This window comes from Pagrus major, chromosome 7 (genome assembly GCF_040436345.1).
Source record: "Pagrus major chromosome 7, Pma_NU_1.0".
Lineage (NCBI taxonomy): Eukaryota > Metazoa > Chordata > Actinopteri > Spariformes > Sparidae > Pagrus > Pagrus major.
In genome coordinates this window covers 17,508,275-17,534,120 of record NC_133221.1, presented here as the reverse complement: position 1 = coordinate 17,534,120, position 25,846 = coordinate 17,508,275, and the positions used below count along the sequence as shown (strand labels likewise).

The following is a 25,846-nucleotide window of genomic DNA, read 5'->3' as shown; positions in this document are numbered from 1 at the left end:
ACACATAAAACCTGCAGCAGCAGCATGACTTAAAGTGACTTGGTAAAAGATCACATGCACTGCTTGACTACAGTATGACTAAATTGAACAAAGCTAAATCATTAGATCATTATTTTATAGGTCACCTGTCCAAAATAAAAAAAAAGACGTTTCCTCTTTAAAAAAAAATGCTGATACCAACTGCACATGGGAGCAGAGGGTGAGCAGGAGGAAACCTCAGTAATAAAGACAGCAGGTCCGAACTGTCAGAGGACGCTGCTTTACCAACAAAGAAATAAATGCTTGAACTTTCATTCTCATCATAGCACCAGAGCCCTTTTAAGAGTGTGAACTGAATACTCAGTTGAACTTTTCTGGGCCTGGATACACAGAAACTCAGTCATCGTCTCCTCAAAGTGGAGTCCTTTCTCATTGTCCTCACTGAACAGCAGCACACTAACGACAGCTGCCTGCCTCGTATGTTCAGTGAGTCATTTCAGTCACTTTCCTGCCTCCTTCAGTGAGGCTTCAGTAAGACACTCAGCTCACTCACATGGTTGTCCCATAAGTCATATGGAATGCATAACCTCAACAAACGCTACAAAGAAAGAAGTGCGTCAATCTGTTGGCTATGAGACGAGTTTGTGTTTTTATTAGTTTCGATAAATCTGAAGATTAAGAGGATGTTTCATCATCAGATGTATTGTTTCTCCTTGGTTAAGTTTCAACCACACTTGACAATATATTAAACCTGAGCCAACCTGCCTTGAGACAGGCTAGTAGATACAGATTGTCACAAGCTTGGTAAAGTGAGGTGAGGTGGAGCCACCTGCAAGTGTCAAAAAAATATCACAGTAATGTAAACTCAACCTCTAAACTTTGGAGTCGGCCTCAGCCGCCTCCTGTACGGAGGGAATCTTTGGGATTGGACGTCTCTTTCTCCTCACGGCCGGATCTGGCTGGCCTGATTGTGGTGCTGCCGCGGCAGAGACGGGAGGAGGGACTGGGATGGGACGTCTCTTCTTCACAGAGGCGACACTGTCGGGGCGTTCACCGAGGATGCCCTGAGCCACGCTCTCCAAATCGTCCACAGATGTGCGAATGGCATCAGCCATTTGCTCTTTAGCCACTGAGACAAAGCCGGGGTCTCTGGCCAGGGAGGCCATACCGCCTGTTACTAGAGCCTGGAAAAGAAAACAACATGCAGTTCATCACAAATAGTAGAGTTTCTTGTTATTAGGGATGTACGATAATATCGGCACATCATCAATATCAGCCAATAAAGTCTTTAAAATGACCCCCAAATGAACATTTCGGCCGATATGACAGGCTTTAACATGATTAAACATGATTTATTTTGCCCAAAGAATATATTGATCTTGACAAGCATTGTATGTCTGCATCTACCAGCAGGACCATCACGATAAGACTAGACCTAATCATGAATGTTTTTTTTTTGTGGTGGTCCATTTTTCTAAGTCTGATCCAAATTATTTTCTGGTTGGACTTGGATAATGGATCACCAGAAAAAAACTATTCTTACTTGCCCCTCAGGGTTTCCGTAGAGACTTAGTGTTTATCTGCAATTAGGTGGAAAAATACATGTGCATATATCTGTATCGGCATCAGCAAGTGGCCAAAGTGAGTTTGAAAGTATTGGAAAAACACTAAGAAATCCACAGATTCAGTCATAAATCAGTGTTCATACAGCAGCTAATTATGTGATGTTGTAGCTCTCAAATTTAATGCACTCAGTTCTCAAACAAAGCAAAACTAGAACCTAACTGTGTTCACTCTTTCAGGACAAATTAATGCGGTTCAATTCAGGGCAGGCTTAATTTGTGTCCAGGAAATGAGCCTGGTATTGGTGAAGGAGTTCTGTTTATTATCACCCTCTATGACAGATCTGACAGTGGCCATCAGGACATTTCCTGCTGATAGAGGTCGGAATTAATTAGTGTGTGATTAAAGAGGTGGACGGTCTGAGATCCTTCTTGCTTACCTCATGGACGAGCTGGTCGGCTGCAGTATGGGAGCTCTGACTCTGATTGTCACCGTAGTCAGGGTCATAAGGGAACTGCAAAGAAAAGATAAGCCTCCATGTCTTGTCTGTACATGTTTGTTTTTTTTAGCATCATTTTCACTGGATGAGTGAGAGTGAGAGTGAGATGAGAGGTATCGCAGGTCCTTCCTTCCTGCTGCTGTCAGACTGTACAACCAGCACTGCTCCCAGTAGACCTCACATGTGCACTGTGCAATACTAAACTCTACACATATCCACACACTTTCTGGTTTGCACTAATTGGACAATTTTTTAATACCCATATTTATTATTTAATGTTTGTAAATAAAAATACCAAACTGCTTATACTTACACTGTTCATATTATAAATACTATGTCATATTGTAAATACCAAGTTCATATTGTAAATACTATGTATATACGAGTTAATTCTATTTCTTATCTCTATTATATTGTTTATTTTTTACTTTTTATTATTGTTTAAGTGTGATACTGTCCTTTGGCTGCTGTGACTAAGGAATTTCCCCATTTGCGGGACAAATAAAGGATTTCTGATTCTGATTCTGATTCTGATAAAATATTACCTGTGTTTTGTCTGTTCTCACTGTGAAGTTCCAGGAGCGCATGTTGCCTAAACAAGGGTCAATAAAGAATACAATAATGAAGTTGCACTAATCTGTATAAAAGGTGTTACACAAATAAAGTTTGATTGATTGATTGATTGATTGATTACCTGGCTCTGCATCCTCACTGGAATTATAAAACTCTCCAGGACTGCCTTCTCTGTCAAACCTGAAAGACAATAACAACTGTCACCCATCACCTATGTTCACACACATGTCCTTTATAAATAGGTGTGCGTTGGGCTCTCACTCGAAGGCGAAGGCGTTGTTGTTAGTGTTACTTCTTGGCGGGACTGTGGGGAAAAATTCAGTCGTGGGCTCCAAGCCGGAGGAGTTTGGTGGAGACTCAGGCTGGCTCTCAGAGAACTGGAGGGGCCGCTGTTGGGCCATCTGTTGGGACTGCGCGTTGGCGGGCTCGCTGGTGAAGGAGTCCACCCGGTTACCAAACAGACCATGTGTACGCTGGAAATGTAGAGTCCAGTATTAGTCTACATATTGACCAATCACTCCTACTCATTCAATCCAAAAATAAGTTTCAATTAAACTAGAGTGACAAGATTTCCTAACAATGATAACGCAGAATATGTGCATGAATACGCTGTTTGTTTGTTTTTATCTGTTATTTCAATTTACACAAAGTGGTTCTCACATGGTAAATGATTTCCTCTCCACTCTCCTCCATAGCTCTGTCCATCTCTTCCTCGTTCTGCAGGTCTCCTGAAATGGCTCTGTGCATCTCCGGAGCCGCCTCTTCATCTATGCTCCTCAGGCCCGCCTGAAAAAAGACAGTAAGTGTGAAAAAAATGTAGCGCAAAGGCACCATAGCGCCGTGTTCACAAGGAGAGGAAAGATGAAGCTGAGTACTGGTGTAAGAAATGCAGGAGGTGTTACACTTAGGGAAAAGTAAGTTATGTGATTTTGTTAAACTTGCTGATACACATTGATTTATTTACGTAATAAGAGTATTATTATTATATTAGTTATTATGAAAAATGCTCGACATCCCTCTGGAGTATTTCTGAGCGATCAAATTATTATGCTATAATTTTAACATCATTTGGTTTTGACCCCATTCTGACTGCTCACCTGGATCTCCGGGCCCGAGGCGCTCTTCTTAGAGGGCCGGTAGCCATAGTACTCCTCCTGACGCTTCAAGAACTTACGGAAGTGGTCCTGGAGCAGGAAGGTGGAGTAGAACTTCCCCACAGTCACTTCATCATCTATAACCAGACGTGTCACAACGCTCTCAGTGGGAGAAAAAACTGATTATTTTACAAAGGTACAATTCAACTACTAGACTCACCTCCTATAGGGGGGATGACCTGGTCCAACAGTTTCATACTGGTGCGTTTCCAGATTTGCTTTATAATGGCTCTCAGCTCCTCGTTGGCCTGCTCAAAGTTACCTGGTCAGAGAAGTTAATTAAGATTTTAATGGAATTACAGTATCATAACGTTGAAGCAAACTCAAATGTCACAATATGACTTGTAATCCATGCAAGTTTTGAATGTCTGCACCTTCTGTTTTGATCTTGAGGGCTGTCCTGACCAGAGCAAACAGGGTGGCATTGAAGGTGACAGTGCCGTCACTGTTGAGAGGCATGTTCATACCGACCAAACGCTACGGACGGGAAGCAGAGAGAAATTGAGTTTTTATTTTTTTGCCCTTTTTAGGGCATTCTCTGTCTTTTATCATCATCTGTATTTATATATATGTGTGTATATATATATATATATATATATATATATATATATATATATATGTATATATATATATATATATATATATATATATATATATATATATATATATATATATATATATATATATATATGTATATATTTTTGTCAATGTCATTGACCCTGTTTATGTACCTTGCACGCAGCACGATGAGGACAGAACTTGCCAAAGCCCAGTGGAGGCTGGAGGCTTCGCAGCAGCGTCACCACGTCCAGATGTTTAATTCTCCCCCTGTTAGATCAGAGAAACATCTTATACTCATAATATGTCTGAGGGCACCCACTTAAATCTGACCTAGTTCCTGTGTGGTATGAGCATAAATAAAATAGAGGGAGTAAAGTTTCATGAGCGGTGCTTAGGCTTACGTGGCTTCAGGGTCATATTCAGCCCAGATCTTCTTAAACTCATCCAGATGGTGCGGACCAAGAAGAGACCAATCACGGGTCAGATAATCAAAGTTGTCCATGATGACAGCTACGAACAGGTTGAGGATCTGAAGTAGGCAGAGAAAAATTAATTTTGTCGTATGATGATCACTGGAATTTAACAACAGATAATAATGCAGCTAAAGAATAAATTTCGACTTCCTGATGCTGCTCACCAGGAAGGCACAGAGACAGTAGAAGCTGAGGAAGTAGAAGACAGCAAAGTTGGACCCGCAGGTAAACTCCTCTCCTGGCAGGAAGTCAGACTTGGGGTCACACTTCTTCCCATACATCGAAGCCATCATGACCTCCTGCCATGCCTCTCCAGTAGCACATCTGGATACGTAAAGGGAGATCTTAGCTCAGTTTTTGCAACCAGTAATTTTGACCAATGATCCTGGCTCAGAGACTCACCGGAATAACATCAGAACAGCCTGAGGGAATGTCTGGAAGTTGTTGTTGCGGTTGATTTGGGTGCCGTCCACTAATGCTACCTTTCCAAAGATCTGAAAGGTTGTTACAATCTCAGTCAAAATACAAATACAAAAACTTAGTCTCAGCAGAAACAAATTACAATCTTCAAGAGTTTACAATGTTTTAATACAGAAAATGTATTAAATACTGTACCTGCATCCCGATGACAGCATAGATAAAGAAAAGCATCACGATGAGCAGAGCCACGTGAGGAAGAGCCTGTAGAAACAAACCAAACAGTCAACTCATTCAAAGTGTGTAAAAAGTCAGGATAAAAAGAGTGAAAATGATGATGTGCGACAGACCTGGAAGGACTTGATAAAGGTCCACAGCAGGTTACGGATGCCCTCAGAACGGTTCAGCAGCTTGACCAGACGCATGACACGGAAGAGTCGGAAGAACGTGATGGAAACTGAGGCATTTTCAGACGCCTACAGCGAAAAGAACCGGAGGATTTGAGGACAATAAAACTTAAAATAATAAAAACACTGCCGGTTTTAATCCTGGGAATGTTTAAGTCTTACCGCAATTGCTTGCATAGGATTCGTCTCCTGCACAAAGAACATGAAAAGATGATAGTGTGGTTACATGAGCTGTATATGACCGAAGTTACCATATCACTAACAAGGGGCACATAGCAGACATAACATTGATCAGCTGTTAAATGTTATTAAGGTTTGATTTAAATCACAAAATAGGGTTAATATTAGAGACATTGTTCCACCTTTGAGTTACAAAGCCTCCAGGTCTTAGTTGCTGAAAACTAGAAGAACAGCTGCTATTTATAACTCATGCCAAATAAACAATATAAACACACTTAATAGACAACATCTAACATTAACATTTTTCAGCCAATCCAGCCACCATTAAGTCAAGTAGTGTAATTTGTAATCTTACACTCGCTCTATAAGATCAGACAGTAGAAACACGGATGTTTCTCCAGCAGTTTAAGGCCACACACGGTTCAGTACAGCAGCGCTACAAGGTTAGTAGAGAACATAGTGGAGTGCTCTCACAGCAAGGCTCATGCAGCAGTGCAGTGCAGTGGAGATCAGATATTTACAGCACAGCCATGGAGACAGTACAGTCCTCCACTGGAGGCCAGGGCAGTCTGTGGAGAGTAGACAGATGAGTGAGGTGAGGTGCATGGAGGACGGAGGAGTTGAGAGGGATTAAGAAGAAGAAAAGGAGGCAAAAGAAGAAGAAGAAGAATATGAGTGAAATAGGCTTTGGACGGAGAAAACTGAATTTGCTAAAAGCTTGTGTTTATGGATGAAAAGGATGAGGACAATGCAGTGCAACAATGTCAGGAAAGAAACTGTCACTGACAAAGAGAAAATATTGAGTTTGTGTAGCTTTAGCATAAAAAAACCCAAAATCCTTAATTAATATAGTGCTCTTTTTAAAAGTGCTTGGACAACACGCAGAAAACAGAACATAATAGAATATTACTGAAATATTGTTATGGATCATTGTTGGAATAATGAACAGTTTGGTGGTTTGTTGATGAAAATGGCTCGTCTGAGATTGGACAAAGCACTGAGGAGGGTGAGAGAGGGCCAACAACAGTACTGACCATGTCCTGTGAGCTAGCACCAATCAGCTGTTGGGCCACGATTGTATGCTTCTGGGTCAGAGCATTGAATAAACACATGTAATCACTTCAGTTAAAATCACACTATCGATTGGGAATGTCTCATTAAGACAACGCCATGGACTTCCATACACAGCACCTGCAATGATAATCTGATATCTCAGGAATTCATTCGGATTGATTTAAATAATGTTTAATGATATGTACTCACATCGACTTCACTCAGGATCACATCAACAACGCTACCGATGACGATAATGAAGTCAAACACGTTCCAAGGGTCCCCAAAGTAGCCCTGCACAGAGAGGTAAAGCATTGCTGCGACAAGAGGACGCTAGACTGGATGGAGAACCGCTTGAAAAGCAAACATTAGAGTGCTTACCCTCGCTTTGAAGGCCATGAGCTTGAGAATCATCTCCACAGTGAAGAGCACGGTGAAGATCAAGTTCAGAGTGTCTGACAGCTTGGTCACGTGGTCCGACTGGTTGCAGTGCTGTTTCGAAGTGGAAAGTGAATATTAATCTCAACATGTTACAACTGTAGTATTATTAGAAGATGTAGTTTTAAGAAGGATAATTACATATAACATGAACTTTGCAAAAGGTATATGCACACAGATTCATCTAGTATATTTAGCATTTCTATTCTATATTAATCTTATTTATTTGAGTATATTTGTATTATATTCAATTTTATGTTTCTCTTAGTCAATTCCTACCTCGTGCTGCTACTTTTTGTTTTGTTTGCACACTGTTTTGTTCCCTTGTGTCAAAATGAATTTCTCCTCCAGGGGATCAATAAAGGTTTATCTTATCTTATCTTATCTTAAACAGTCGAGTAATTTACTGACTTAAAGCCCTTGAAGACCCAAGTCTCAAGTTTTCCCCCATAATGTTAAATATTCATGACCGAAGACGCAACTTCAGAGTCAAAACAACATCTGTAGCTATTATTTATGAAGAGTTTAACCACCCAGAAATTCACTATTCTCCTTCATCGCGGCTGTGTGGGTGTGTTTTGATAAGATCTGATTGACGGAGACAAAACAAACCCACCAACTGTCATCACATTCTGATTCAAATGTTGCTGAACCCGATTCATGTGTTGAAATGCATGATGTCGCACCCACCCACTTCAAACCAATGAAGAGAGCACAAACTTAAAAATAAAAAAAGAAGGAATACAGAATTCTTTTTTATGTGAAATAACAAAAACTGCTCTAACTTTGGCAGAGATCAGTTTGCTTATGTAGGATCCCAGCACTTAAAGTAAGAAGTTGATAAAGAAAAGGGCCTGTTTATTATAATTTAGGTCTTATTTTGGTTGTAGCTTTGGCCCATTATCAAACTTTTAAGTCACAATTACCTTGGTGAGTATTACAAACATGTGTTCATCAGATGCTTTGCTCTAGTCTGTATTAGTATTCAATAAAGTTGATGAGGTAAATTTAATTAAATATACTGTATTTGTACTATTTTCAATTGAGTATATGTTCACACGGATGATAAAATGATCACATTATGTTTGACTTACACAGTGTCCCAACTTTTTGGGAATCGGGGTTGTAAGATCCAAATTGTAATAAAACAGATTAGCCCTCAATAATAATCAAATCCAGCCAATATTGACACTTAACAATTGGATCTCATCCACTAAATGTATTGTCCAGTCCTCTCTTACCATAGCTAAAATTTATATGCAAAGTTAAGTTTAGTAAATTAAGTGACAAAGAATTATGTAGGGCACCCTGCATTAATGCGCTCCTAATCCTCACCAACATTAATTAGTCTGGGATTTTGCCAGAAAGTCATAATGTCCCGTATTTTAAATAAAGTTTCAAAGTTTCCACTTGATCGTTAATTAAATGCTGTGACAAACACTGAACTCTTCTTCTCTCAAAAGATACTGAATATTGACACTGAATTTGTCCGTCAGCGGCCTCAATACAATCTCAGTGTCTTTAAATTACAAGACGGCTTTAATTTGCATACCTGCATCCCCAGACACAAGGTGTTGAGCATAATTAGGAAGAACATGAGGTACTCGAAGTAGCAGGATGTGACAATGTACCAGACTCTGTACTGGTAGGGGTTTTTGGGGATGTAGCACCTCAGAGGACGAGCCTTCAGAGCGTACTGCACACACTGACGCTGAAAGGGAGGCAGACAGTGGGTTAAAAAACATAATGATGAGTCATTCTGCATTTGAGCGACATGTTTTAGATTTAGATTCACTAAGGGTCTCCATGTACCTGGTTCTTGTCCAGCTCACAGTCCTTATACTCCTCCTCGCCCTGCTCCTGGAAAGTGACGATGACAAAGCCCACAAAGATGTTCATCATGAAGAAGGCGATGAGGATGATGTAGATGATGAAGAAGATGGAGACATCCACGCGGTTGTTGAAGACAGGACCTTGGTCTTCTTCATCTGAATCAATGGCTTTGTATAGCAGTCTGGGAAATTGGGAAATTGGCAGGACAAAGATCAAAGATCAGAGATACAATAAGGCTAATTTGTAGAGATGAAAAGTATAATTCAGCAGATTAAAAAGGATATATTGCCTCTTTTACCATCTCTGGCTCAAAATAATGTAATTACTTGCCGACTCAATATCCACATAATAAGATGTTCTGTCTTTTAACTCAATCAGACAGACAGGATGACAAAAATGCAATTTATCAAATCAAAATTGATTGCTTACTTTGGCCAGCCCTCAAATGTGGAAACAGTGAAGAGAGCCAGCATGCCATAGAGCACATTGTCAAAGTTGAAGTCACTGTTGAGCCATTCTCTCCTCGCCAACACTGTGTCTTGTAGAGAATTATCCATGTGCTTCCAGAAGTATCCCCTGAAAGCAGACCCAGAGAACGGTCACTTTAAAACACCTTTTTGATGGATTCAAATCTATGACGTGTGAATGACGCTTGTCTTACTGGCATTCCTCCTCAGTCGTTTTGGACACATCTGTGCAGCTGTAGAATTTACCCTGTAGGAGGGGGGAAGGATCAGTGACACATTTAATGCTTTAGTAGCAAGGCCTCTATGTTACAGCAGATTCATCTGGAAATATTAAAGTATCACACTACATATGGTGTCAACATCAAAACTCACCTTGAAGAGTTGCACTCCTATACAGGCAAACATGAAATTCAGCAGCATGGTGACCAGGACGATGTTGCCGATGGTTTTGATGGCCACAAACACACACTGGACCACGTGCTGTCGGTAAAGACAAACAAAACAAATGGCCACTTAATACTGTGAGAATTTCCATTTTTCGCGACTTTATATTTTTACTTGACTACATCAGTAGAGGATCAGTAGAGGATTGAGACAGCACCGACATCAACAGCCTGACCTGTTGGCCAACACTGACCTGTGTTTATAATCAGCCAAGAAACCTCTGGACATCCTTCCAGTATATAGTTGTTTATGCTAATTGTACTGTATATTGTCTAAACGATAAAAGGTATACTATTTTTGTTGTGTTATTTATTTACACATGTTCCAAAAAATTTAATAAACAGAGTCTTATCTAATTCAGTTGTTATTATTAGTGCAGCACGTAAAGTGTAAGAGCTGTAATGGGTCGGGTGTTTATGCTGGAAGTGTAAAGAAAAGGCGTTTGTCATTTTCAAGACTTTATTCAAACAAGTTAGAGATAATACAAAACAAGGAGTAAATACAGAACGGCAGTCTGTCAGACTGTCCTCAGCATACTGTGAACATATACACTTTCAATGGTCAATACTTTAGACATTCCTGGACAAAACTCTACAGATGTCCCAGTTTATATGACCTTTTTTTCAGCTTTTTATCTTTCTTTACATTTTTCTCCTTACTGTGTTTGTTGTTATGCACCAAAACACAAAATGAACACCTGCTCCTTGACCTGTCGCTCTCCCACGTCCACTGCTGGTCTCTCTCCTGTCGTCCTCTCTGACGTGATGACGTGCTCCGCTCTGGCGTGTCCTCGTCATCAGAGTCAAGGATGCTCTCATTGTGGAAGCTCTAACATGCAAAACATGTATCATCATGAGTCCAATACAATATTCATGTTCGTCTGTGAACCACTGAGGGTAACAAAAATCACTTGTAGCAGTCCCACCACTAATCTTGATGTTTTAGCTTTGCCATGTCTAACGTTATCATAGTATCATATCAAGTTACAACATCAAAACACACTTTCAAAACAATGTCTGAATGCTAACAAAGCTAGCTTGACAGCTGTCAGTGCTAGCAATGGCTGTGTTGGTTGTTTACGTTCTATATGATAATATGAGGTGTTTACTTACAGGTGATTGAATCATGAGGTAGTGACTTGTAGTTAGAGGCTGTGATGAAAACGATGCACCGCTTCGTGACGACTCGGACTCCGTCGGCAGTTTTCGGAAAGTGCGCGTTCGGTTCGGGGGGAGCGGCGTTGGAGAGAGGCCTGAGTGCGGGGGGCGGGGCTTACTGGCTGGATACTTTCAAAATCTAACCTGGACTTGACGGTTTTTCAGACGTACCGACCCCAGCTGTCAATCAATATCTAATAACATAACATTACACAACATAACACAACATAACATAACAATTCTGGACTGTTGTCATGACAATAACTTGTTGACAACCCTCACAGACAACTAGAGACACATACTGAGAGTCAGGAGAGACACCTGCACCCAAGATTTCAAGATTTCAAGATCTCATATTGAAGAGCAAAGATGGAGTCTGCGCTTCATGAGCTCCAGCATCTTTGTGACACGGTGATCAGAGTGGACGGCGTTGAATTTCAAGCACACAAGACCATCCTCTGTGACTGCAGTCCGTACTTCAGGTGAGCCGCTTATTATCAAGTGTTAATGAATTTACACTCTTTGAATAAGTAGAAAAACAGCTGAAGGGGTTAAAACCTGCAACATAACCCAATATTAATGAGACAAACTGATTCATGGAGAAACCAGTTGGTGAAACAAAGTTGTATGAACCAAGATACATTTTACAATGATGTTGCACTAAGTTCACTTTCTGCACACGTTGAGCACAACTGTAGAAATCCCTTCTCTGTGCCTCCTTCCTGGCCCACAGAGCACTCTTCGCCTGCAGGTCAACCACAGACTGTCAGGTCTTTGACATTCCCAACGTGTCACCTGAAATGATGAAGCTCATCATCGAGTTTGCCTACACTGGCTTTGTTCCTGTGACACAAGAGAATATACAGGAGCTTTTTATTGCAGCTGACCAATTCAATGTAGAGGGCATCATGCAAGTCTGCAGTGACTTCCTGGAGGAGCAGCTGGCCCCACAGAACTGCATCGGCATCTGGTGGTTCACAGACGTCTACTACAACCCCGAACTGAAACACAAGGCCTACCGCTTCATGCTCGATCACTTTAAGGAGGTTGCTGCCACCTCCGAGGAGTTCCTGCTGCTCTCTATGCAGGACCTTGCTAAAATCATTGAGAATGTGAAACAGGAGAAGGAGGTATTTGAAGCTATCATTCAGTGGATCGCCTACAAACCTGAGGAACGCAGAGAATACATCTCTCTGCTTTTGTCCAAAGTAAGTGAGTGATGAACAATTCTCTTGAGCTGCATTTTAGACAATTTAATTCTAACCTTCATGTCTCTGTGTAGGTCAGGCTCGCTTTGATGAGTCCAGGATACATCATGGACAGTGTCACTGACAACAAACTGGTGAAGTCAAGTGTTGAACCCCCACAGTAACTTCGGTATTGCAGTGATCAATGACTGCCTGTTTGTGGTCGGGGGCTTCAACGGCTGCACCACCACCCATGGCGTCGAGTGCTACGATGTCGACTGATGTTTGTGACATGGCGATATCACGCAGTGCCTTGAGCTGCTGTGTGGTGTCTGGACTCCCCAATATGGCAGAGTATGCTGCCCCTCGTCCATCTCTACAATTCTCCAATGAGGATGGAGGATGGGATTAGGATGGAGTGCAGTTATCTATCTGACTGTGTGCTGCATTGCCCTGTAAATAAATGTATCATTGCATGAAACTATTGTTATTCCAATAATCACAAAGATTTTCAGTTTGTGTCACAGCTTATCAGCTTTGTGTTATGAGACCTCTAACAAACCTCCCCGTGTACGCTCTACAAGGACTTTACTGCTGCCCCTCGCATGAACTTGCTCCTATATCTGTCGCAGCCTTAGCGTGAAATTTTAAAGAAAAGGTAGTTACACTTGAATGGGAGAACTGTATCTGAGAAAAGGGGGGCAGATCCCAAGATGGCACTGTGAACACACTCCCGAAGCCAAGCCTAACCCCTAACCCTGACCCAACGCAGAAAAGTTTGCTAAGAATGCTACATCCCTCTCTAGTAGGAATTCAGGAGCTAGCTGCAATGCCCTAATGGACAACTGCCATGACTATACTGCAAGTGATGAACTGAAGTTCAGTGTGATCCAACTCTGCCACCCCCGAGCAAGAAGGGAAAACCCAATACTGACAACTCTCCTGACTTTGTTTCCACTCTTGTGCGACTTCTCAACACTTGGAATTACTCATCCAAGGCAAATCCGCTCAGTCTGTGAGGAAATCAACTCCACGAAAAACTAATTTTGAGCAACTTTACACAGAAAGAAAAAGCACTCTGACATCCTGGAAATTCATTACATATCCGAAGAGGTGCTCTTGATGCTGAATCTCTGGCTTAATGGTGAACTAGAGAAGATAGAGAGCCAGCAGGTGCAAATGGAGGTGGTCAAAATATGTCAGGCTGTTTTACCACAAAACAAGAAGTGCCTACCCAAAGTTATAGACACAGTCCACCGTCCTTGTACAAAGATATTGAATAAGCCCAGAAGCAACATCATCCTGTTTTCAACCAGGGCCACAGAGCAGCCGTCTCTGCCGCAGCCAAGAACTGTCAGTAACTCTAATAATGGCCTAAACCATGCCGAATTTAACTGAAGTCGGATTGTTCAAATGAGTTATATTAACAGACTGATACATTTGGACACTTTAAATTGACATTAATCTAATTTCTCCAGAACACAAGCCTAAGGAGATTCACATTCCTTATTTCTCTTTCTTGAAAGGACAAGTTTACAAGGACTTTAAAGGTGATACATAGTCCTCTGAGACTTTTTGATTTCAGTTCTCGTTCCAGACTTTAGGAATCAAAAGAGGGTCATGGACATTACACTCTTCCCTACATAAAAAATATGAAAAATGAACACACATTTGTGTAGTTTTTCTTTCCTCTCCCATGTATCATATCACAACCCCTCAGATTTATCTTGTCACCCTTTGGAGGGGCCCGACTCCCTGGTTGGGAACAAATAAACTTAAGTAGTACAAGGTAAACTTCCTTCACATCAACAAGCTACAACATCAAAACATTAATGCATCAGTATTTACAATCCAGTTAAGGAGGACATTTTTGCTCCAGGACACTTGAGTAATTTTGCTCATAATACTTTTTTTGTTTTACCTAGGTAGGTCTTTGACTACAGGTATGCCTGCTAATGCCTGGTAATTAAATATTTGTACATTATTATATCAATACCAAGTGCTGTATCGTAGGCAACTGGATGCGTTTCAAGAGGCTTCTTGGATGAGAGGTGAAACATCTTCAAGAAACTGAAACATGTCCAACATATTGTATCGATAGTTTTACTTAAGTAAACGATCTGTTTACTTCCTCCTCAGTGGAGGGGGTATAACTGTATTCATGCCTATTTTGTACCTTTAACCCCTTGGCTCTGTTGATGGCCCTGAGAGGCCTCAGCACCCTCAGCACCCTGAGAATCTTCACCACGGAGATAGCACTGGATCTGCATGTAACACATGACAAAAGCAGTCCTGATATGAGCATCTGGAAAAACAGTGTTTTTTGCAATTTTGGACAAAAAATAAGATTAGGGATGTTCTACATCTGATACGGCAATCTCAAAATGTTCACTCACTCCATTCCCATAGAAAGCAGCGAGACTCCAACCACAATCAGATCCAGGATGTTGAAGGAGTTACGGCAGAAGGAGCCCTCGTGCATGAATGCTCCATATACTGTCATCTGTCAGTGAGATACAACAAGAGTACATAGTGCACGTTTAAACCGAATATCTTCAGAAAAAACAAAAAACTATGACGGACATTTTTTACTTTTTTCTGACATTTTTTGACCAAATGATTCGTCTGTTAACCAAGAAGATGACGGACAGATCAATCATTAAAAAATAATTGCTAGTTGCAGCCCTAAATGTCATGACTTTTCTTCCAGCAGTGCTGAAACACATATCACTAAGTTTAGTGTTTGTAATGTAGCAGGGCAATAGCTACTATCAATGCAAATTAAGGAGGCTTGCAGCAATTCCTTGATGTTCTCAGTGGAAATATGTAAGACCTGCAAAGAAAACCTGTCACGTCCTGCTCAGGCATACTTCTACCCCTCATAAAACATTTTCATTATTATGAGCAAAGACTTTAGTTGCCTGTTCCTCATAATGCTGTTTCAGAGGCATTTTCTCTGCCAACAATAACATTAGAGACTGAGTTGTTTAGTTTTATGTCATATCTGCTATAAAATGATCAAATCTAAAAACATAAAATATCAGAAAACAATGTTTATCATTAGCTTCAGGACAAAAATACCAATATCTGTTATCTAGTATCTTGACAAACCCAATTATGGCAAAACAGCACATTACCTTCAGTACAATCTCAATGGTGAACACAGTTGTGAAGACGATGTCAGCATAGGCCAAGATCTGCAGGAAAAGCACAAAGAGTTGTTATCAAATGTGGCCTTCTGTCAACAGTTAATGTCCAATGTGAAGTGGTAGACATGGTTGTCACCTGGTTTCTGTAGGACTTGGGGTCGATGGGGTCCTCAGCTGCCAGGGAGATGGAGGAGAGCAGGATGAAGAGAAGGATTAAGTTGGTGAAGGATGAGGCGTTGATGATCTTGTAGCACAGCTTACGGAACCTGAATACAGATGGATATGCAAGGAGATACCGTCACTGTTACGTTATCATGACACAGTATGAGAAAACACTGAAACACACACTGGTATGTCTGGTTCCTACTTGTTCTGAGGGCCAAAAATGAAAAAGGAGCTGGCTTCAGGCAAAGGAACGGCTTCTTCTTTCAGCTGCAGGTCGGCCATTGGTCGGGGCCGAGGGCTGATGGGGATTTCAGGCTCTTCCTCCTCATCATCACCTATGATGTGGGGGGGAAAATACTATAGTGTAATGACAGATTTATTCACTGCTAGTAGTTATGTTAGAGCATGAAATCTCCTGTTGTAGACTTTATATGGTAGTCACCAGAGTAGTGTGAAAACAGCCTAACTTTAGACTCTGTTATAAACTTGGCTCAGGTAATCGGCTGAGTCTAATAATAATAAGGGGTCACTATACTTATACTGTAACATATCCAACACAGCCGCCCTGGTAAGCCAGTGTAATGAATATGAACTCCTGCAATCAGAGACCTCCTTCTGCTTCAACTGATAAATGTGGGAGGTTTAAGAGTTGGAGATGTTCGAGGAAAGTTCAGGTTTGGACAGTTTTTGTGTTACCTGGGAAGTCATCAGGTGGGAATGGGTCTTTCACTTCATTGACATTGGACTCAAACTCGTCAATTTTAAGCTGAAAAAGAAAACAATATAAATGTATCATAGCGACTTTCCTGAAACTTTACTGAGTGTGATATGTAATCAGAAACAAAGCTAACCTTGGCTGTGGTGGGCATGTTCTCCACCTTGGCTCTTTGCTCTGCCAGTTTCTTAGCTATCCTCTCCCTCTCCTCATCAGTCTTGTCAGGCATTTTGGACCTGGAGGGTAAGAGAGGCAGGGAATGGAGTAGAGTTTAAATATGAGGAGACAGAGTAGATCATCTCAGACTTTTGGCATTTTTTTCATTACCGAAGTAGCTTTCTCCTCATCTTCTCTTCCGCCTTTTCCTTCTGAGCTGAAGTCAGACTCTCAGCCTCTGCCAGGTTGTCGACGGCGATCGCCAAGAAGACATTGAGGAGGATGTCTGACGTCCGAGCTCAGGAAAACTTTAAGTTTTATTAAACATTATTGTTATGTTTACAATTTTTCTTTTGTACAAATTTGATTATTATTATCAGATTAAAATCCACTTCAATTAGCCTCAACTGTACATTATGTTGTGCCAATTAGCAAATGTTAGCTTGCTAACATGCTAATCTGAGATGGTAAACAGGATAAACATTATACCTGCTAAAAATCAGGGTGTTAGCATTGTTGTTGCTAGCATGTGAGCACGGTGATATTAGCATTTAATTGAAAGTACAGCTGTGCCTATGTGGTCCGGATGTGCAGAGCTGCTTTTTTTAAAAAATATCAGAAATAAAAAAAATTACATTATTCACACTCTTTACATACAAATACCAAACAAAATGCAGAAAGAATAAATCATACAAACATAAACGGTACACCTAAACAAGTACTTCAAAACAAAAAAGAAATTAAAACAGCAGATCTGATGGACTATCTAAATCCTAGAGCAGCTAACAAGGCTTTAAACTCGTTACCTTGTTGAATCCTTGATGACATTATAAGTGTATTTGAAGGATACAGTTTCCACAAACAAAGAGGACAATAAAGTAGATGGAGACCAGGATGCCAGGAATCTCAGGCCCTCCATAAGCCATAATGCCATTGTACATGATGGCGGTCCAGTCCTCTCCTGTTAGGATCTGAGAGATAGTCAAGTGTTAAAAATGATTCATTCATGTGAGCTATAAAAGGATGGGGTAGATATGCTGCATAGATCCAGAAAATCAGGAAAAAACTCAAAACAGACATTGCTGATAGTGCTGTATTTATGAATCCGTGTCCAGCCTCACCTGAAACACACTGATGAGGGCCTGAGGGAAGTTGTCAAAGTTACTGCGTCTGGGTCTGTGGTCAGAAAAGTTGAATTTCCCCCCAAACACCTGCATGCCCAGGAGCGAGAAAATGACAATGAAGAGGAAGAGAAGAAGGAGCAGGGAGGCGATGGAGCGCACAGAGTTGAGGAGAGAGGCCACAAGATTACTCAAGGAGGTCCAGTACCTGCAAAACGGTTGGAAGAAGAGAGCTGTTAAATGACATTAAATCATACTACAACTAATTTCATACGACATGATCCTTTGACGGGGACATGACTTACTTTGTGACTTTGAGGATCCTCAGCAGTCGGATACACCTGAGAACAGAGAAACCCAGGGGAGCCACGGCTCCTGCAGAAAACATAATCATCTCCAGGATGCCGCACAGGACCACAAAGAAGTCAAAACGGTTAAACAGAGACATGAAATATGCTCTGGGACCCAGCGCATACATCTTCACAAACATCTCTATGATAAACAGCACCAGCAGGACACGACTGGCCACATCTGTGAAGATATGAGAGGAGAGAGATGAATGGATGAAGTTGGGAGTGAAATAATTTAATGTATAAACAACAATGGTTACAGTTATATATGTATTCATCACCAACCTTGTAGGGAAGTGAGCGCGTCAGACTGATGGTGGTGCTCTGTTGCTATGGTCAGGGTGTTGAGGAAGACGAGGAACATGACTAGCCAGTAAAAGCCCTTTGTTTTCACATACACCAGACACTTCATCCTGAAGAAACGGTTCCAGCGACGGGCCAGGCGGCTAAACAGAAAAATAACCCTGCCTTAATGTGCCAAGTGGCGGTGAATATTGCATGTAAACATTTACGCATTTACAGCAGACTCACTAGTAGTAGACAATTCGACTCTTGCCTTCCAGGTCATACAGGCTGTCTGTGTCTGAATCTCCACTGGTCAAAGGCAGGAGTCCTGTTATACAAGAGAATAACAGGTGTAAGTCAACAGTATCTCCACATTGGTTCGGTGCTGAGGTGACCACTTCACAGCGCTGACCTTTGCCCTCTCGGTCGGCATCCAGGACTTCAGCGTGAGTGATCCACTCCATGTAGCCGTGCAGGTCTTCATCCAGCTGCTGACGCTCTCGCAACTTCTGGAACTCTCCACGTGACCTGGCCTTCTCTCGCTCTTTGGTAAACTCTCTGAGGGCAAAGAGTTACATAGCACATGTGATTATTTTTTAAGTTTGTTCATGTTAAGAGATAGGTGAAGGAACAGAAGATTTTAGTTGTCTTACCCACTGAGCACACCCAGAACGAGATTGAGCACGAAGAAGGAGCCGATCAGAATGAGGGGAACAAAGTAGATCCAGGGCCATTCATTTCCTATAGCATCATTAACCTGAGAGACAGAAACAATGTATTATATTAAGTGTACTATATACTCACAATAAATATACAATAAATACCTTAAATGTAGACAAATGTAAAGGTTTTGATGGCATGAGCACAATTCCCCAACCCTGAAACTGAAAAACAACTGAGGTGATGTTCAGGCAGTCACTGACCCAATAGAGCACTTTGGTCCAGCCCTCCATGGTGATACACTGGTAGACTGTCAGCATGGCAAAGCCAATGTTATCAAAGTGGGTGATGCCGTTGTTGGGACCTTCCCAGTTTGGCCGACACTCAGAGCCGTTGATCAAGCAGCGACGTCCGTTACCAGCCTGAGCGCAGGGAGCGGGCAGCTCACCTTCTGCTGTGGAGTAGATATCTGTGGGCCAAAGAGAAGAGATGAATATCATTTTTTGAATTTAGCTTAAGGGATTTATAACAGATAATATATTAGGTATGACTATAACTGACAACATATTTATGCATACTTGTGCCAGTGTAATAGCAGGTCTTGTGCATTTTGCACTTGAAGAGCTCCAGTCCCATGATGGCATAGATGGTGACCAGCAGAAAGACCAGCAGGGCGATGTGCAGCAGCGGCAGCATGGCTTTGAGGATGGAGTTCATCACCACCTGCAGGCCTGAACAGGAACAGTAAAACCAAACATTACAACAAAAACCTGGCAAACATTTTCTCAGCGGCGTCTCCAGAAAGCGTTCTTGACATATACTGTACAATATTTCCAGTGTAACATAAATACAGGGTTTTTTAGGCTCTTACTGGGGACTCCAGAGACAAGACGTAAGGGCCGCAGCACTCTGAAGGCTCTCAGTGCCTTCATGTCAAACCCTCCACCTTTCTCCATTGGCACTCCTGCTATCTTATTGATGGTATCCAAGGCAAAGGTGAAGAGACTGTAGGAAAAGATTAGAGAACCATAACTGTCTACCCCCACAATAGCTTAACTGAGCATTTCAAAATGGGCATTCAGCAGAACACTATTCCAGTTTTGATACGATTGTCAGATATTACATTTTCAACACTTAAAATGTAAAGGTGCAATATGTAAGAATTGGCATCCCGTTGAATTCATACATAAAACAAATAAGGGGCCAGCATATCACCAGAATAACAATAACAGTTGCTAACTCTAGCTGCGGTTAGCTCAGTTTATCATGCAGCTAGCAGTTCAGACTGGGAGCTTGGGGCACCAGGGGAGTGTTGGTGTTTACACCGCTAAAATTAGAGCTTTGGACCAGGATGGGCCGGGGCTAGCTGATTAGCATAATGTCCAAACTGTTAACTGCTAATTATGTAGATTGCTACATGATGAACCTTTAAGTGTCAGTGGTCATTTCTTAGATGTGCTCAGTGGGAAGCTGTGTCCTTTGCTGCAGCTCTGAGCTCGTCTTACCCCATGAAGACGATGACAAAGTCCAATATGTTCCAACAGTTCCGTAAATAGGCGCCTTCATGGAACACGAGCCCGTACGCCACTATCTTCAGAAAGCACTCTAACGTGAATATGATCAGGAAGATGTACTCCAAGCTCTCCTGCAGAAAGACAAACAAACAAATTTCATTTTTTAAACCTCACCACCTTCAGGTTTGATTCTCTAGTAGAATATGGAATAATTGGAGTAAATGACAACTTTGGCATTTAAGCAGCCCCTCTGGGGAAAAGCAACAGATGTTGCTGGTATTAGATGAACTCATTAGCTTTTACAACCTCTTGCAGATTAAACATGACCTCATAAGGTTTGAACAGATGGGTGGCCCATGAGTCACATTGTGATTAATGAAATAAATTGAGCCACAATTGAACAAGTAAGAGCCTTGTCACACTGTACGACGCAGACGTTTGCAGAAAATGTAATTATTTCAGAGGTGGTAAACATATAAAGATCAGTGTGGTTGAATCTGTGTTTTTATAATCAGTGTTGATATTTTCAGAGAAAACATGAGGTGCCATCAAAACAGTCCAACGCACATATTTGCATACAAAAGCAGCTTGAAATTGTCATCAATAGAGAGACTACTTCTGCTTTCGCTCTTAATTACAGTTGTAAATACAGATGATGTACGAGTAGAGGCTGTAATATGAGGACAATATGATGGAGTCACAGGTATCATCGAGAGAGTTCATTTGAGGCGTAGTATACTATAGATTATATCTGATTGGCTGTTTGGTCCTTTTGAACAAATCAGGTCAGTAATGTTTGGCTCAACCATCCAGCAGCAGACTCAAAACCGCTGATCAATTACAACCTCCAAGGCCAAACTTGCAAGTAAGAAGAAATGAAATGAAACTAAGTGGGGCAACAACGTTGCAGCGTATCAATGTTACAAACCATCATATTTTATGAACCTATGAGTGGTTACATGAGGCGACATGCATCCACCTGCGTCAGTCGGGTGAGTGACGCTCTCTGTGCCGACCTACTTCTAACAGCAACGGGGGAAGGGGGGCGAAGCTGACCTGCTCTTCTTACACTGCTCACCTCTGAGGAATGGTGCAGTGAGAAGTAAGAAGGATTTGGCTGGGAGGCTGGTGAGCATGGCCAAAGCAAAGATATCACACAAATGGGGTCAGTTTCAGGTCCAGATACCTGAACTGACTTGATCAAATTCTGCGGGGTGCAGGTCAATCAGCTGGGCACCAACAAGACTGATAGCTTTAACCTACTGATGTGTTGAGTTTATTGACTGAATGTTGGAAAGCAGGCGATGGCTAGCTACAGATGGTGTTATATATTGACATTTGAGTTGTCAGAGATCCACATATCAAGTCTCACACAACGAGCCTCCTCAATATCATAACACCCAATGTCAATACAACCTCAAATATCTAGACATTGGCAGGATGTGTACACTCTGCAAGAGCAAACATATCTGTTTCTCACTACACCACAAGTTCACAGTTTGACAATCCCTGAGTCGTTTCATTTGGTCCCCAAGCTATAACACACTCTCCTATCCACGTCCTCACAGCAGTGTAAACACGCACCACCTGTGAGGCTGAAATATAATAGCAGAAGCATCCAGGGGTCGAACATCTGCACCGGAGAGAGATTGTGAATCATCTGCTATCTAGACTGAAAGGAGTCATGAAACCCTACTCAATTTTTGATGTAGCAAAAAAGAGCTCAGTTTCAGTAGCTTGTATATTTCAACCTGTTTGAGAGGCATTTCAATCCAAGCACAAATTCATAAAAACAGACATTAAAGCAACGCTACGTAACTGGAGGAAGGTAGTTTATTGTTGAGTCTCATTCCCACATCGTCAAATACCAACACTGTGGGTTCACGTTCGGGTCCGAAAGCCAAAGACCCTGAGACTAATGGACCCCGCCCCTCGCATAATGTTAGCTTTGATTGACTCCACCCCTGCAGATGATATATGGGTAATGGATGGATGGATGGATAGAAAGAGACTCAACAAAAAACCATCATTCTAAAGGAAGTTACATAGTGTTGCTTTAAAGCGATTTTAGCCATTAAAGACATTTCTGATTTAACATCTTTGTAATTTACACACATCATATCATGCTTTTGTACAGTTATCTTCCCTAACAGCCAGTTGCTGGTCAGAGAAGGATAAACTTATAACAGTTAGAGGATAAACTAATAGCACATTGTTTGACAGACTGTTCCTCTGCAGACACAGATGGGACTCCAAATAAAGAACTGAGTTGTGTCTGGAGGTATTTAAATGGGGCTTGGCACTCGGCTGACCAGCTGAAACACTTAGCTATAAAGTGACTGACGTTGCTGGCTCAAAGCAGTCACATTAATTCATTGGACAGAGCTGCACAGTTGTCTATTGCCTGGTCATGTTGAAACAAAAGACCAAGCATGACCAACAAATGCCAATACCACATTCTGAGTCATACATAAAAAAAAAAAAAAGGTATGTGTTTATACTCACCAAGTTAGTGTTGGTGTTATTACTGTCTTCCTCAGGCATGGGCAGGAACACAGCCAAAGCGATACAATTTGCAAAGATGGTCAATAAGATGATGATCTCAAAGGTTCTGGACAAGGAAACTCAGGATCATAACAACACATGAGGAGGACTGATGCAGTTACCCCCAAACGAAACATTAATCAACCTGGAATAATTTATGATGATAATATCTGAGTTATCATGTAGCAGTACATGCAGTGACAGAACGTAACTAAGAACATTTACTCAAGTACTGTACTTAAGTACAGCTTTGAGGTACTTGTACAACAGCATTCTAACTTTGAAGTCACTTTATACTTCCACTTCACTACATTTTGGAGGTAAATGTTGTACTTTTCACTAAATTTACTTGATATCTTTAGTTACTAGTTACTTTACAGTTTGCATGCTGCATTAGAGCCAAAGCAGAGACATTTTTAAATGATTTTATCTGCAATCTGACAACAAAAAAAAACATTGATTCTGATAATCAGAAAAATGCTGAATATTAGATCCGATAATTGGCAAAATTGAAAAGGCCACTGATGGTAACGCCAACGGCAAGTCAACACTAAGTGTACAATTTATACGTACAGGTCAACACATGTATAATTTACTTTTACAGTTGTACACTTATTGCCAGAAAATTACTTTTAATACTTAAGTACATGTCATATCAGGCAGTTTAACTTGAGTACTATTCGTGTGGGTGACTTTCACTTTTACCAAAGTAATATTTTAACACGATATCTTTACTTTTACTCAAGTATGACTTTTGGGTACTTTTTACAACACTGAGTACATGTCTAGTTAATATTAACAATAGAAGGGTAAGAAACACTTAAATCATTTGTCAATTTCTTTATCCGTGCCTCTTCTTGTGATAAAATCAATTGAATAAATCACACAGCTCTACAAAGCTAACATTGGTCAGTGCCTGTTAATGCTGCCTGAAACATCATCCCTATAACAGCCCATTGGGTAGCCAGCAAAGCAGTCACACTGAATGTAATCTTGTCTGCTGTGCTGCTTCATTCTCATCCATAGGGGGCTCTCTCAAAGAAATTCCCCTGCCTGGTCAGCATCATGTCTCCCTGTGATGCCGCGGGACAGCTGCACGGCCCAAGAATATGACCAAACCATTTAAACACAGACCGCTCATCAGGAAAAAAAGATGCTTGGATATTTTTTTTTTAATTCTACAATTTGTGAGCACTGGTAGAATTAAAATAAGTAAAATAAGGAGGATTAAAGAGGTTCTGTCCATTTTTCTCTAATTTGGCTCTAAATACAGCACACATCCCCCGTGTTACAGAATCACATACCAATGTGATTAAACTGCTGCAGTAAAAAAACCCATGACCTGCCAGAGCATATGGACACAACTGTTCAGTAAAACTACAATAACGTTATAAAATTCTCATTCACTGTTCAACTCTGTAACCATTTTGTGAAGATATGTCTGTTGTCACTGGATAGATATGCCTAGATGGTTCTTTGGGTGTAACATATGTATATTATCTAGGAATGGACGTCAGGCTAAAAGCAGGAAACTCCCCATAGGTTCCATAACATCACTCAGCAGCCTGCCTTGTGTTCATGCGTCAAGCCTCAAAGAGTGACAGCATTTCAGCGTGGCTCTTTCCACATTAAAAGCAGAATGTCAGCTATCAGGATGCCAGGAGGTGGCTCCATTAATTGTTTCTGTTGGCCAGATGTACACAGATAAGCTTAAGAAGCTCCACAGGTGAAAATATGAAGGCTACAAACTGACATGACTGACTTTGACACAGGGCTGCCAAATACATAACAAATGTCTTAACACTACAGGGATCGCCTTACAACAGATTTAAAAGAGACTTAGCCTGCCACAGGTGAACTACATGGCTGATAATTTACAGGCCTGCAGACACCTTATTTCTGTAGCTGTCTTAACCAGAGGCCAGCTGCTGTAATAACTGTATAATACCTTCCTTTAAGAGTAAAGTACTTCTTAAAGGGCATGTTTTGAGGAACACTTAATAGATCAAAGTGTAATGTAGGAGTGTTTGTGTAATATAAAGGATACTTCCACTCCACAATGTTGATGCAAGCCTTGCGGAAGGGATTTTTCAGGGTGAAGAAGAAGAGGGATCTCGCAGGTCGAGGGTTGCCCCCTGTGGCCTGCAGCTTCTTCAGCTTCTCCCTCTGCTTCCTCTTCAGTTCCTCCTCATTCATGATGACCGGCTTGGCTTCTGCGTTGGACGCCATCTCGAAGCCTCCACCTGAGACAAGCTCCCAGTCCTGTAGAAATGTGTCCTCTCACTGTATAATCCCAAACTGAGGCAAGGTATAGCTCCCCGTTGTGAAGGCCCTCTCTAGGTTCCAGACCTGCTGATCCCTCATGCGCTCCTTCGCCACCCTCTCTCCCCTCTGCTCCTCTTCCTCTGACTCAGTCCCACACACACAGAGCCACAGGCCTCTCCTCCTGGCTGAGGGCCTCTGACAGAAAAAGCCCCCTCAGTAGGGAAAAATAACAGGAGCCCAGAGAAGCTAGAGGAGCAGTTGGCCCTGCTGCAGTTTAAATTTAGATTGTGTACCAGTGACAGGCCATGCTTGGGGATGGTTAAGAGGGGGGGAGTAGAAGGTTGAAGATGGGAGTAAATGGGATCAAAGGGGGGTTGGGGCAGGGCAGCAGTGGCATATGAGAGCACAAAGAAGGTGAGAGAAACAGTTTGGGGGTCTTACACTAGTAGAATATCACCACTAAGCCCCTGAACCTGCAGTTCCTTTCAAAACAGACTCAGCTGCTCTGCTGCTGCACACTGGTGTTGAAACCTAAAC

At 41.5% G+C, this 25,846-nt stretch overlaps 1 protein-coding gene across 1 annotated transcript; it reads right to left on the bottom strand.

Annotated features, from left to right (window-relative positions):
* Positions 1-679: 679 nt before the first annotated feature.
* On the bottom strand, positions 680-25,273 carry LOC140999426 (dihydropyridine-sensitive L-type skeletal muscle calcium channel subunit alpha-1-like). The gene is made up of 45 exons (XM_073469796.1): positions 25,092-25,273; positions 23,006-23,111; positions 20,492-20,631; positions 19,858-19,991; positions 19,565-19,717; positions 19,250-19,455; positions 18,980-19,083; positions 18,739-18,884; positions 18,573-18,654; positions 18,327-18,487; positions 17,997-18,222; positions 17,692-17,899; positions 17,421-17,541; positions 16,742-16,856; positions 16,551-16,650; positions 16,396-16,465; positions 15,902-16,034; positions 15,671-15,800; positions 15,523-15,582; positions 14,782-14,888; positions 14,562-14,649; positions 9,970-10,077; positions 9,792-9,844; positions 9,560-9,706; positions 9,110-9,311; positions 8,850-9,008; positions 7,241-7,351; positions 7,070-7,153; positions 6,328-6,375; positions 5,789-5,815; positions 5,570-5,695; positions 5,418-5,483; positions 5,205-5,296; positions 4,967-5,126; positions 4,731-4,858; positions 4,500-4,596; positions 4,143-4,245; positions 3,929-4,030; positions 3,712-3,845; positions 3,275-3,400; positions 2,876-3,087; positions 2,736-2,794; positions 2,587-2,633; positions 1,982-2,056; positions 680-1,163 (listed from the first exon to the last, which is right to left on the bottom strand). The coding sequence occupies exons 1-45, from the start codon at positions 25,271-25,273 to the stop codon at positions 852-854; spliced, it is 5,550 nt and encodes a 1,849-aa protein (XP_073325897.1). The 3' UTR covers positions 680-851.
* Positions 25,274-25,846: the final 573 nt, after the last annotated feature.